The following is a 13,467-nucleotide window of genomic DNA, read 5'->3' as shown; positions in this document are numbered from 1 at the left end:
GTATCACAATTCTAAACATAAGGCTATACTATTTTTTATCCTTGTTTGAAGTAATTAACTCTGTTGTGTGACAAGTCTGACCATCTTTGGCGTCTTTGTCCCTTTTGTCCCCTTTCTTTAGAACATGATTTGTTACGATTTGGTATTCTTTTGTTGGATCTGTATATGTAGCCTTGGTTTATCAAGTAATCAGATTCTTTGTGTGACCAGTATGATCATCTTTGGGTTCGCTTTATCTGGAGCATGACGTTTTATGATCTGACTCTGGCCAATATTGTTATTTGGCGCCTTTATTTCCAGTGAGACTGTTGACTTCTTTTTGTTCAAGGTTTTCTTTTCCTTGTGTTCCCACCACCACATCATAAGAGCAGCAACTACACCAACAACATCCTGTTGCATAGCTTTGGGATCAATATGGATCAAATTATATAGATTTTAATTTGAATCGGTTTAAAGGCAGACATGTGAAGAATCTCCACTGAAAACAGCTAAGTAAAGACAATTAAATTTTTCAGTAAAAGAAAAAAAAGAAGAGAAACCGTTAAATATGGTTTGTTTTAAAAATTCAGGGGTTTGTTTGACAATTTTCCCATACATATCTCGGTTTTTGGTTCGCTATCGGTTCAAATTGGGTGAAATCAAATCAATTTAATTTTAATTCTGGAAACGACGTCGTTTGTTACGACTTCTCTAGGATGAGAGCATTTCTTTCTTCTGTTGCCAACAGTCGTTTCGTTATCCTCCGACGAGCCTAAATGTGGTGCCTACCAAGTGTTCGACCTAATGTCTCCGAGATGTTCAAGTGCTCTTCTCTCCGCCGCTTTCATTCTCCGGTACTTAAACAACCCACTTCTGCTAGATTCTCCACCACTTTCTCATCTGAGTCATCTCCTTATCTTCCTCCTTTATTCAGGTTTGCTCTCTCTCTGTCTCAGCTTCCCAGCTACTTTCTTGATTCTTGTCCTCACTAAAAGCCTTCTCTTTACCTCCTTCCAGCGTCGCACCGATGATGGAGTGGACAGATAATCATTACAGGACGCTTGCTCGCATCATAACAAAGCACGCTTGGCTTTACACTGAGATGATTGCTGCTCAAACACTAGTTCACCAGCAGACCAATTTGGTATTTATTACTTACACTCATTCAATGACTGTTGTTATGTCCTTTATCTTCGCTAGACATGTCCTCTTCTTGTGTGCATCAGGACAGGTTCTTGGCGTTTTCTCCGCAACAACATCCTATTGTTCTTCAACTCGGTGGGAGCAATGTGGAAAGCCTTGCAAAAGCTGCTAAGCTTTCTCATCCTTACGGATACGACGAGATTAATCTCAAGTTAGTTTCTTTTTAGCTCGGTTTTGCGTATGGAATCAAGAAACTTAAACTGGGTTTGTTTTTCTTTTTGATGAGATAGCTGTGGATGCCCCAGTCCTAAGGTAGCTGGACATGGATGCTTTGGTGTTAGCCTCATGCTCAACCCCAAGGTTCGTTACTCCTCATGATTTTTTAAGATATGTATATATTTTGGTCTCTCTCACTCACGCTTGGTAGTTTTTGTTTGTAAGCTTGTTGGAGAGGCAATGTCTGCCATTGCTGATAATACCAACGTCCCTGTTACTGTGAAATGTCGAATTGGTGTAGACGATCATGATTCCTATGATGAGCTCTGTGAGTTTCTTTTATTACAATTTACAAATGCCTTCTGTTTTGGAGTTCGTGTATGGGCTGTGTCTTATACACCTTTTCCTTTTACACTTAGGTGACTTTGTTTACAAGGTTTCTACTCTGTCACCAACTAGGCATTTCATTGTTCATTCACGCAAGGCACTGCTTGGTGGGATAAGCCCTGCTGATAACCGGAGAATCCCTCCTCTAAAGTATGTTTTTACCATTATTTGCTTAACGGTTATCGTGTTCTGAAATAAAGTTGTTGTCTTTAAAATCACCTGTTTTTGGGCGTAGTTTAGGTATGAGTACTACTATGCCCTTGTGCGTGACTTCCCGGACTTGAGATTCACAATTAATGGAGGCATTACTTCTATATCGAAGGTGACCATCTTGAATATGAGGAACTAGCTTTATGCCCTGATGGCTTCTAGTAGGGTTAAGACTGAGAAATATGTTGTGATTATAAGGTAAACGCTGCATTGAGGGAAGGAGCTTACGGAGTCATGGTAGGCCGCGCTGCATACAACAAGTATGTGAAAAGTTTAGCCTAGTTGATCTGAGCTCTATATCAAAGCCTCTCTTTTCTTCTTGATCCGCTGTCTATCCTTGACAGCCCATGGCAAACTCTAGGACTTGTTGACACTGCTGTTTATGGTGTTCCAAGTAGTGGACTTACACGCCGGCAGGTTCCATAATATTCAGTTTTTGAGTTGCTTTCTCTGCCATACCTGCCACTTTGCTGAAGAAACAAAATTCTGATGTCTCTGAGTGTTGGGCAGGTTCTAGAGCAATATCAAGTATACGCAGATTCTGTCTTAGGAACACAGGGAAACGGGAGGCCTAATGTGAGGGATTTAGTGAAGGTAAGCAGTAGGTTGTGTGTTAAAACTAATAAGAGCCTTGTGTATGAACTGAAAAAATGTTCCAATTCATTGCAGCCTCTTCTAAACATCTTCCACTCAGAGAATGAAAATAGCTTGTGGAAGCGAAAAGCGGACGCTGCTTTCAAAGAATGCAAGGTGAGGAGTGTGTGCAAGTATGATATTTTTCGTAGTAACATCTTATAAAGTTTGTAAAGTGCTGTAAGTGTTGAGATCTGTATTGTAGACGGTTGGATCGTTGCTGGAAGAAAGCTTGAAGGCGATCCCAGACTCTGTCTTGGATTCCCCTATTTCGGAAAGTCCAGAGAGTGGAGAAGATGATGTGTTTGCTGATGTTCACAATGTATTGCCGCCTCCTTACAAAGCTGTAGAACAAGTCATGTTATGTGCTTAGTTAGGAACAAAGAGCCTAATGTAACGTTTTTTTGAGGCTATTGTCTCTCTCAGCTTAAGTATTATCTGTATGTTTTCGAACAGAATATAGTATACAATACTGTACTTGCTAATCATAATAGCTGTGTCAACTTTTGATATTATTCAACTTGTGAAACATAATCATATGATAGTGATATTATTCTCGTGCATATGGTTTATCTACTTCAGATAATGTTGAACAGAACACTGCGAACTATATTTGTTTGTTCACTCTCCCAGCTACACTATAGTTCTGCTGAAAAAGTCTTGGAAAATGGTACAAAATTACTAGAAACCTTATCTAGCCATTGAAAATAACAACGCGTGATGCTATCTTCTCTTTAAAAGCTACAGGAACCTGCATTTAAAGTTCATCCTTAGATTCCAAGTCTTGTTCTGAATCTTCAGAGATGTCGCTTGATGGAGGAGGATTAGGCTCGTCTGTAGCAGCAGCAGCTACTGGCTCGTTGAGTTCAATATCTTCACCCAAGATTTTTGCTGTGAACTTTCGGGCCTCGAGATCAAGATCGGGCCATTCAGTTACAATTCTTCTGGCACCCTGTAGAAGAATCACCAGATTTAACAAATGCTTTATCATTGTTGTAAATATGGAAAATAACTGTTACCGGGAAACTTGGAAGCATCTAGATTATTAGTGTAATTAGACAAGCAATAATTTTACCTGAAGCTTTGGTTCCTTTGTCATGGGATTATTGCATAGATCGATGGTTCTGGCCTTGGATTTTGTGGCGTTGCCACACCATGATTCACACCACAACCACTCTTGGGGAAGTGAAAATATAGGAACAGTGTGCTGAGCATAATTAGGAAGATCCTGAAACAAGATAATGCAATGCCAATCATCAAAGTTTGAACCTAGAACTCAAGAAGATGACCCGAAAACAGCAGAGTACGTTATAAAGATTCAGAGCATAGTTAGCAGCAGATATAAGCTTCAGAAGATAAAAAAGTCCATTTTTCTCAACTATTGCCTATTGGGTTCAAGGCACACATATAACGACTGTGGCCATTTAGAAACTAGGTTAGACTAAGTTCCACATGCTAAGACTTCCAAAAAACGGAAAAAACCTGACCAAATGTGGAAACCATATTGAACAACTTGCCTGATCTAGATTGGACAAACTGTTTGGATCCTTGCTAAGCGTCTCATAGAATACTCTTAGATTATCTCCTGCTGCCGTCTCTCGGAATTTAACCAAGTCAACAACGTACAGAGCACTACAAGTAGAACAACGCACATCAAGAATGGGAAAAACAGTAACTTATCAAGATTCAAGTGAAATAGTTGGTCTACCTGATATGGTATGGCCTACCACGTAAATGTTCTCTCCAGAAACCCTGTTTCAAGTAAATGAGAATGTTAGTACGGAAAACCAATTACCACTACAAGAAAGAACAGATTAGTGGTTACCTGTCTCCAAAACCGATAGCCATCCATTTCCTTATTGTTGTCACAGAAAGGAGTATACGCGAGAGGCCTTCCTTTTATATCCATATCGTACAGTTCGCCCATGTCTGTCCTTATAATTTGATCTGCGTCGACAAATATAACCTACAGAATACGTGTAGACTTTCTTATAGTGACACATTCCAAGCATAAAAATCGCAAGTTAAAAATGAAAACATCATGGGATCAGCCGTACCTTCTCCAGTGAGAGAGGAAAAATAACATCAAGGAAAAGTATTTTGTAGGCCCAAATAATTCGTTGCTTTTCCTTCTGTTTATGCAACCAGGAAGGCCACTTGTACGTAATCAGCTCATACTCAAAGTTATATTCTTGTGCCATATGTGGAATCACATCCTGCAAGAGTAGATCACGACAATCATGAATTTGAAGTAGTTACAAAAACTAGTGATAAATTCACATTAAAGGCTAGGTAAAAATAAAAATAGACATAAGCTATGTGTATGCCAAGAAGAAATGAACAAACCTTAAATTGAGGAGAAAGATAATTCTTTATAAACCAGAATTTTACAGGACGGTTGGTGTTCTTCAGGACACTGAGAATCATGATCTTAAGGAAACGCTCATATCTGTCAAATGGCAGTGTCTAGGAATCAGAAACGGAATGGTTCCAAAATATTTCTATATTAAACTTTTCTCTTCACATGATATACTTAAAACTCTTAGTGCACACGATATATCTAGACCTAGACAAACCATAAATGATTTCTTTTTCATATGCGTGATGCACTTAAGTAATTAAGATTATCTAAAATGTCTTGGCACATATATAGGTGTGGAGAATTCGTTTTCCTTTCCCCTCCAAGTATAATGGCTCAACGCAGTTGATTATATATCAATGTATGTGCTCAGACAGTTAAGAAAAAAACTTGAACTTACAAATGGCCTGAAGCGATGGAGAATATATTTATCGTTTTACCATGTCGCCCACCCTTCTCGTTCTCCTGAAAAGACGAAAAATAGAAATAACAAGATTAAAACTGTTGCAAAGGTAATCCACGTGTTAAAAATCATGCATAAGTGAGATGCAATAAGCTTACAACATGTAAATGAGTTAGTCATATTACAGAAGCTACTCACTTTTTTGGCAACTTCCTTCATCGATTGTTGACGACCACCAACAAACCCAGACGCCCATTTTAAGAAATTTGAGTTCCAGCTTCCCCGCTATAACAAGAGGCATCATTGGAGAAGTATTTTCAAAGACCAATAGTTTTTAATACTTAAAACTTCTGTAGGAGTAAGTACTTACTTCGTTGTTTTGCTGCACACCATCATCACCGTCTGTAGGAACTAGAAGCTTTTCATGCTCCTTACCCTTTTTCTTAACTACTTCTAAATGAACAACTTTTCCACGCAGATCATCGATGGTAATCCGTTTCAACGAGGATTGGTCTTGACTCCCATCATTACCTCCTTTCAAAACGTATAACTCAGAGCTTCTACCCGGAGCAAGTTGCAAATACCAAACCCCCGGGGATACTTTCATCTGCCAGTAACCTAAATTAGCCATTACAAGAGTATCAACCAAATGCGGTCTATTTTTGGTTCCCAAAATGAGCTGAAGACCACGAGGAGCTTCATGATCCTTTTCCGAGCAATGACCTGTGCAAGGATTTTGTTAATAAAAACATGAACAATATCCTGCCAGCGTAGAAGAAAAAGTTTAGAAAAGCTAACCTGTGAGAACAAGAGATTCAACCTCGAAAACCCCCTGTAGCGTAGTGGTATCTCCCAGGTTCTCAAGCAAAATATTGTCCAGATCGTGACTGGACATGGAAAAATCCATAAGAGAGAAAAGAAAGTTAGCATCAGCAAAATATAAGATACCTAAACAAGCAAAAATGCCTTAAACGCAGTGAAACATTTCGAGCCAATAAGAACAGCATATTTTTCAGGGGAAGATACCATACATGGCAATTACTGGTTCGACAAGCCATGGCTCTGGAACGTCAAGATTCATGGTAAGTGTCTTGGACAATGGCATATTTGCAAAAAATGCCTTAGGCCCATCCACATCAAAGTTTGTACTGCTGTAGTCGTCCTGAAAGAAATAAGCAGAATCAGTATTTGGCCAGGGAATGTGGACAAAACAGGATTGCCATGTACTTTAAAGATCTTTTCACTTGATATACCGTATTGGGTAACACATATCTGTAGTAATTCTTCAGAGGAATGTCCACAAGGGAACTCTGCCAAGAAGAAATAAAAACTCTAGGTCAGACACATGAACAATATGTATGTTTTTTTGCCAATAAGAAATAGTGACCCTTGAAACAGAATATTATACATAAAATATCTTCATAATTAACCACATCGGTAAGGCAGCTGTAAATCATATAAATATTGATCTAAACAAGAGCAACAATACTAACCACATAAAACCTAAAAAATCCCTTTGAACATATACATGGCTCAAAACAATAAGTATATGTTTTACTCACCATGGGATTCAGAACAATCCTCATGCTTGTCTGAACATGTTTCTGTAAAACTTGAAGAAGTGATGCTAATTTTTGACCAGTGGGGCTTAGAGGGTCGATAACAGCATCAATGTGTATAGTTGCATTTTCATCTCCCAGCAGAACCGCACTACAAAACGTATGGACATCTTAGTTGTACAGTCTTCGATTCCCAACACAATAAAAAAGAAAAGCATCTACCAACTGACCCAATATACATACCTGTATTCCGAACTCAAAACCTCAAAACGTGCACTTTCAGAACTACGGTCCCGTGTTGCCATTGCAGATGACACAAGCATGAAAACATCGCTAAAATATTTACTGCAAGTGTGAAAAAAGAGAAGAAAAAAATCTTCTATCAGCCATTTTTAAAATCATACAAGGGACAATTCCTAGATGAGCTGTATCCTATCAGCTATTTTCAAAACACACATGATATCATCCGTCCTTGAGGAAGAAGATACGAGAATAATTATAAGCCTAGAGAGAGATAAAGCCAATATCAAAATACAAGCAGCAAGAGCACACATCTAAATGGAGAAGAAAAAGGATATGATCTATATGTAATTCAAAGGCACAGGGCGGGCCTATTATCAAGTAAAATTTCAATATCCCATGAAATGTGTAGCTAAAGAAGCTTTGCTCGCCAAGAACAAGGTGGAGAAAAACACTTTTTGAAGCTTTAGTTTGTTAGAAAAGACTATGCGCGCAAGGGAAGGAGAAACAGCTCAAGCATGAATTGCGATACCTAGTCAGTAAATCAGGATCCACACCCTGCCATTCAATGCCTTCAATAATTTCTTGAACAGGCTTTACTCTCTGATTGAACTCCATCGACTCGAGAAGGTGCAAATCATGACCCATAAATGTCCTCTCATCCACAGGAAAAATCACCTACCAAAATATATAATTGAGTATGCTGAAGGTTCGTAATTATACAACTGAAACTATAACTCAGAGTAGGTATATAGTAAAATATATATTGAACAGAGAAAGATAAAAATTGGTTTACTTACCCTTCCATTTGAAATGATTGCATTTGCATCAGATTCAAGCCCAACTTCCCAAGACAAAAATTGGGCGACCTACATGACAATAGTGAGCAAAAAACCATCGCTAACATCATTGCTGTTTCAGAGGAAAATTGAAGATTCTTGGATCCATGTTTTTTTCAGGCATGATAGGAAATCTTCTAAAGCGGCATACCTTCATCATACGCTTACGTAATTCCTCATCCAAAGATTCTACGAGACGAGATCGGTACGCCTTAGAAGATAACCCATACTCCTCAGCAAGCTCAAGGACTTTATCAATTGGCATCTGAGAGCTACCTGACTCCACTGATGTTTTAAACAGATATTCACGCTCGTAAAACGAGCATAGTTTATCCAAGAAATGCAGGGCCTTTTCCTTATGACTGCAAACAATTAGACAGCAAACGTAACAAACAGAGATTAAGGGTAGGAAATGACAACCTGCAAGCACACATCACCAATCACATGAAAACAAAAACTGACGTACCTAAATGATGATGCAGTTATTTCAAAGAACTTTATAAAGAGAAGGCTATATGGGTCAACATTCGGGCTGCTACTAAATAAGACTCCAAGTCGAGCACTTTTGGAACCTCCAATCTGAATGAAAATGCAAGAACATCAATAACATGGGTGGATCCAACCGAGGGTCGAGATGTAAAGAACGTCACAAGAAGCTATTGGTATATCAACTAACCAGGTAACGGACTCCCTCATGTAACAATTTCATTCCTTTCTTCGTGGTGACATCAACAGCAAGGAGATGAGTCACATACTTCACATCGTCGGAAGCTGGAATTGTCAGATAAGAAGATATATACCAATTAGTTGCGTGAGAAGATATAGACAAGAAGCTGTTGACTATGTAAATGTACGGTTACTTACATTCAGAAGAATGCAAGTAGTTAACATCATCCAGCATAGATTCCCCACTCTTGGTAGATGAAGCCAGTGACACATATCTGGGTTTGTTTTTTCCTCCGCCAATAATCTACAAACAATGCAATAATGAGAAGGTAGACTCTTCTTGGAATCAGTAATGAACAAGCACACAAACAAATTAAAACAAAAAATGCTGTTAGTAAAACTCCCTACCTGTGGATTATACCGGCTAAGACCACTTTCCGAAAGCAGTTTGTCCAAAACATTAGTACGGGATTCTATCTGGCCGTAATAAACTTGTTCTTGTATCTTGGGAAGCTCATCATTCATTGCATTTAAAAGAGTTTCTTCCTGGAGAGACAAGAGCTAACATCATGAACCAATTTCCAGTAGTCTTAAAAAAATCATAGCGATAAAAAATCAAAAGCTTTTAGTATGCAGACGTCAAATTTGATGCAAATCAAAGTAGAAACGGTTTGTATGTACAATCATCATGAAGATTTGTAATACGCACTGCCAAGATATTAGAACCTTACATATTAACAAAGATGCACAAAAGTACCTCAACAGAATCGAAGACGAGGCCATTCATCAAAAATGAACACTTCAGTTTCGCCAGACCCAGCTTAAATACAAACATGGAGCTTGCTTCAGATGCCTCCTTCAAAGTGTGCTCTTGCTGTAGTTTCAGCAATATCTCTTGAGGTGGTGATTTAACTTTTGGTCTGAAATAGAAAAGATCCAACGTTAGGAGTGCTATGGGTACAATCTATATTTCCCTTGAAAAAAGATATTAACATAGATCTGCGATATAATAGTGATTTTAAATATCCAGGGTACTTACAAAATTGTCTCAACAAATGCTCCATCGACATGCTGCTGCTCAATGTCCTCTTCGGAAGAATCAGCAGATTCAGTCCTTAATCTGTTTACCTGTGAACCAACACGAAGATGTTCAGCAACTATCGTTTGGGATACTTCAAGACACTTCTAGCTATGAGTAAATGTTAGTGTATATTACATTTCCCAAAAACTGAAAAGCTGTTTGAATCCCATGGTGCTCCTTGATGTACAGAAAAAGACGTATGATCTGCAAATAGTGTTTATCATTAGAAAACAAATTCATTTTTAGTTTCATCCTCCGGCAAAACAATAAAAAATAACATAATACAAACAAGCATATTAATGCGGAAAACAAAAATTCAACGTTGGGAACTTGAAAGCAGTAAACTTATTCCAAAGAGAGGTGAATACCATAGTGGATATGTCCTCTTTAACTTGGGCATTTGTCTCTGCATCATAAGACTGGATTTGACCACCATTATCCTCGATATTCTTGATTAGTTGAGTGGAATATAATATCACCCCAAATCTCACAGGGACTTGATTTTCGTATAAAGATCTTAGTGTGTCAATGGACTGTAACATTCCAACATTAGTTAGTCAGTTCAAACGCTCAGTACTCATGAATGGAAGAAGGGCCGGCAGTGCCAGAAAAGGGCATATGTGAGACTTGCCTCAAGACCGCAGACAGTGGCTGGATCAATGACGTAAACTGCATGGAATAGGTTCTTTCGGATGTAACGTAGTTGCCCAGGGAAGGCAGGCATCAAAATCTTAATACAACGTGAGAGAAATACAGACAATTAGAGATATCATTTTTAAATTGCATACTGCTCACAAAAGAATATCATAAGTATCCTCCATTATGCCAGCTGTACTAATTACCTCGTTAAGATTACTCCGCCAGCGCTTGTACATATCATCCTCCTCCAGATTGTTGAGATAATTAACATGCTCAGAACGGAAATCAACCCGATATGAATCCGGCTCCGGGAGAGGGGTAGTTAGTAAAAGTTTCCTTATGGCTCCATCAGGTATCTGACAGTTGCATATATATGTTAGCACATCCAGAACAAGAGTAATCAGAGCTCAGTGTCCTAAATAGACGAAAATCTTCATCAAAATTGTATCATTTCAATATTTCCCCCATGTTATATAAACCAAAACTTTAATTATTTTTTCGGCGTTGTACACGCATCAAACAACAAGTGGGGTGTATGTCTGAGATCTCTAGCAAAACAAGCAAAAAAGGCCAAAGTCTAAAAATTTAAGACCATTCTTACAAGATGTTTCATACAGCACTAGCCTAAATGTTTAAGCGCACACGGTCGGTAAAGAGTACCTTAAGCTTTGAAAACTGGTTGGCCAGGGACAACTCCTGATGAGCCAAATCCATCAACCTACAGACAAGACGATCAGACAATCATTGGAGAGGAACTATAGACATATTAGCTTTTAAAAAGAGTAAACGGAAAGGCAAACGAAAACCAATACAGCAAAACAGATGTCGAAATGTAAGTAAACTGAAAGACGGGAAACTAGCTTTGGCCATACTATAGCTAAAGTGGACTTAGGCAGAGCTAGGGAAAAAATAACAGAATTTCCGCTCTACAAACCATAAAAACATTCTCACTTCAAGAAAAGGACCATTAATTTACACTATATGCGCCTTGATCAAGACAAAATCACCATGTGCAAAAAGGTATTACATGTATAGGTCCATATCTTCAATGTTTAACAGGGCACCATTCAGAGCCAACAAAGCCTTGCCAGGGGGAACCATTCTCTGGTTTGAAAGTATCTCATCTTTGATTGATTCATTGAGCTGCACAAATGAACCAGACGGTTAGAATCAGAAGAACCAAAAGAAACAAATCAACCAACAGATTAAGGCTATCACAGCATCAATAAACAATGACATACCTTCATGCGAGATAATGAAGAAACAACGCTTGGAAAGTTTTGATTGATTTCTTGCATAGATTGCAAAGGATCAGAGGCATGGACTATTCGCTGGGCTGTTTGGTGTCCTAAATCTGTAGAATGAAGGAAAATTATGAAACATTTATTAACTTCTACTCTCACCAAAGCCAAAACACGCAGGATGCATAGCTACCTTTGAGCTCCCAAACATCAAGCGTATCTGATACAGTTGATGATAGGAGATAATCCCTAAAAGCCATGACTTCTGATCTTAGCTCGGGTTTCCTGTCCTGCAAAACAAGAATCGGTGACCCTAATGATTACCCAACAGAAAATGATATACTGCTACGAACTATTTTCCTCCATTCCTCTCTTATCCATTAACAAACAAAAAAATCAAACGGCCTAGATTTAAAAAAATGTTTGGATGTATTATTCTACTAATGTTGAAAATTAAACATACCAGGATTTTAGAGAATATAAAACCCCTAACATCTTGACTAAGATCTTCAGTCCTTGGATCTTCAAGAGTGATACCTGAAACTCATAGCAATAACACTTAAAGGGTGGCAAATTCACCGGTAACAGAAAGAAGATACTGAACAAGTAACTGATAAAAATAAGCTTTTCCTTTCAAAGTTCCGGTGACGAAATGACACAAAAATTGAGCTAAACTCTAACCTTTCTTTATAGCACTATCATCCATTGCCTTGTACTCCATGTTCTTCAAAGCAAGCTCCACACCATAACCAGCTAAGCTAACATTATCCCTTGCCCCAATAGCACCACAGGGCCTCGTTTTGCTTTCACAGCCAGAAGGTAATACTGGTCTAACAACATATGTAACTTTCCCCTGTAAAAAAACCAAGACTTCATCAGAATGCACACAATAAAAGCAGAGAGACGCTCAGAAACGAGATCTGGAAAACAAGAGATACCTCCTTAGCTGCTTGAGAAAGCGAGAGGTGAAATTCCCTAAAGCAACCAGTCCCAACAGCCCCGTATAGAACAGCAACTGGAGTTCCAGCTTTCGAATCAAAATGAACGTGATCAAAGTCGAAGAGCTCAGGCCCTTGAGCAGCGTCTCCAGCACTGGCATTCAACGAAATGCAGCTTAGCAAAAAAAAAAAAACTCAAATCGTGATCTTAAACCAAAGGAAGAGAGAACATCAGAGCATACGTAGCAGTAGAAGCGAGCCAGGGGAGGAGATCCGCAACATCGTAAAAGAGTGAAGAGCCAGTATCAACCCAACAGCAGTGACTCGCTGACGGATCATCTCCGTGAGGGAAGGAAGAGAGAGACTCATCCGCCAATTGACGGTAGAGCACAACCCGGGGCGACGCGGATCTCAGAGTAAGTGAGAATTGAAACAGAGAAGCCACGGGCTTAGCCAATAAGGTAGAGGCCTGTGTAGATATCTTGAGGAGACAATCTCTAGCCGATTTACAATCGGAGTCACCATCGGAATCAAGCCAAGCTTCGTTGAACTCCCAGAAAAGCTGCTTCGATTCTTTCGAAATCAACTCTCTGCCACACGAAAAGAAAAAACATCGAGTGAGAATCCCACTTAGTAACAATGGAGATCGAACGAAATGAAGAGATGCATTTACCCAGCCTCGAGGAGAAGAGGAGTACCCTGCCACTTAGCTTTAACTGCCACCTGAACGTTCTTAGGTCTCCGATTTTGAGCGTTGACGGTGAAGACGACGACGAAGAGGAGAAGAAATACATAGATCACGGATCTCAGATTGGTCCCCATTTCTTACGACGGAGAAGAGAAACCCAAAACGAGCCTACCGGGAAGAAGTATTCATTAGTGAACTCAAAGGGGGTATTTTCGTAAAAACGGTCAAAAGCCACGACATTAAGTA

The 13,467-nt window shown here is 39.1% G+C and overlaps 2 protein-coding genes across 5 annotated transcripts; one reads left to right on the top strand and one right to left on the bottom strand.

Moving 5' to 3' along the window:
- The first annotated feature begins 586 nt into the window (after positions 1 to 586).
- On the top strand, positions 587 to 3,083 carry LOC103831645 (tRNA-dihydrouridine(20/20a) synthase). Of its 3 annotated transcripts, none has more exons than XM_009107539.3 (12): positions 587 to 833; positions 997 to 1,123; positions 1,206 to 1,333; positions 1,413 to 1,482; positions 1,564 to 1,666; positions 1,758 to 1,875; positions 1,966 to 2,047; positions 2,134 to 2,195; positions 2,280 to 2,352; positions 2,446 to 2,529; positions 2,605 to 2,685; positions 2,774 to 3,083. In XM_009107539.3, exons 1-12 carry the CDS (start codon positions 784 to 786, stop codon positions 2,939 to 2,941), a joined length of 1,146 nt encoding a protein of 381 aa, XP_009105787.1. In that variant the 5' UTR covers positions 587 to 783; the 3' UTR covers positions 2,942 to 3,083. The 3 variants fall into 3 exon arrangements, with proteins under 3 accessions (XP_009105787.1, XP_009105786.1, XP_033130235.1); XM_009107538.3 differs by having other exon boundaries at positions 600 to 913; XM_033274344.1 differs by having other exon boundaries at positions 671 to 833; positions 914 to 1,123.
- LOC103831647 (UDP-glucose:glycoprotein glucosyltransferase) lies at positions 3,066 to 13,450 on the bottom strand. 2 transcript variants are annotated; one of them, XM_033274304.1, is made up of 37 exons: positions 13,207 to 13,450; positions 12,776 to 13,123; positions 12,534 to 12,687; positions 12,277 to 12,448; positions 12,059 to 12,138; positions 11,789 to 11,885; positions 11,596 to 11,708; positions 11,382 to 11,497; positions 11,015 to 11,072; positions 10,558 to 10,710; positions 10,347 to 10,445; positions 10,084 to 10,248; positions 9,851 to 9,919; positions 9,674 to 9,762; positions 9,392 to 9,554; positions 9,043 to 9,180; positions 8,833 to 8,938; positions 8,645 to 8,739; positions 8,435 to 8,547; positions 8,120 to 8,330; positions 7,930 to 7,998; positions 7,662 to 7,807; positions 7,133 to 7,234; positions 6,893 to 7,040; positions 6,584 to 6,640; positions 6,362 to 6,492; positions 6,129 to 6,217; positions 5,701 to 6,053; positions 5,529 to 5,615; positions 5,328 to 5,392; positions 4,915 to 5,017; positions 4,626 to 4,784; positions 4,394 to 4,534; positions 4,277 to 4,320; positions 4,086 to 4,200; positions 3,644 to 3,796; positions 3,066 to 3,520 (listed from the first exon to the last, which is right to left on the bottom strand). In XM_033274304.1, exons 1-37 carry the CDS (start codon positions 13,353 to 13,355, stop codon positions 3,326 to 3,328), a joined length of 4,845 nt encoding a protein of 1,614 aa, XP_033130195.1. In that variant the 5' UTR covers positions 13,356 to 13,450; the 3' UTR covers positions 3,066 to 3,325. The 2 variants fall into 2 exon arrangements, with proteins under 2 accessions (XP_033130195.1, XP_009105788.1); XM_009107540.3 differs by having other exon boundaries at positions 12,059 to 12,132.
- Between the last annotated feature and the right edge of the window lie 17 nt (positions 13,451 to 13,467).

Source organism: Brassica rapa, chromosome A07, assembly GCF_000309985.2.
Source record: "Brassica rapa cultivar Chiifu-401-42 chromosome A07, CAAS_Brap_v3.01, whole genome shotgun sequence".
Taxonomy (NCBI): domain Eukaryota; kingdom Viridiplantae; phylum Streptophyta; class Magnoliopsida; order Brassicales; family Brassicaceae; genus Brassica; species Brassica rapa.
The sequence above is the reverse complement of the archived record's forward strand: the minus strand, read 5'-3'. Positions and strand labels throughout refer to the sequence as shown.

Excerpts from the sequence above, each read along its gene's own strand:
- LOC103831645 (XM_009107538.3), top strand. The coding sequence starts at position 756 with ATGTGGTGCCTACCAAGTGTTCGACCTAATGTCTCCGAGATGTTCAAG. Across the intron at positions 1,876-1,965 it reads CGGAGAATCCCTCCTCTAAA|GTATGAGTACTACTATGCCC; the intron begins GTATGTTTTTAC and ends GGCGTAGTTTAG. Across the intron at positions 2,196-2,279 it reads GGCCGCGCTGCATACAACAA|CCCATGGCAAACTCTAGGAC; the intron begins GTATGTGAAAAG and ends TATCCTTGACAG.
- LOC103831647 (XM_033274304.1), bottom strand. The coding sequence starts at position 13,355 with ATGGGGACCAATCTGAGATCCGTGATCTATGTATTTCTTCTCCTCTTC. Across the intron at positions 6,493-6,583 it reads GATATGTGTTACCCAATACG|GACGACTACAGCAGTACAAA; the intron begins GTATATCAAGTG and ends TATTTCTTTCAG. Across the intron at positions 6,218-6,361 it reads GTCGAACCAGTAATTGCCAT|TCACGATCTGGACAATATTT; the intron begins GTATGGTATCTT and ends TTCCATGTCCAG.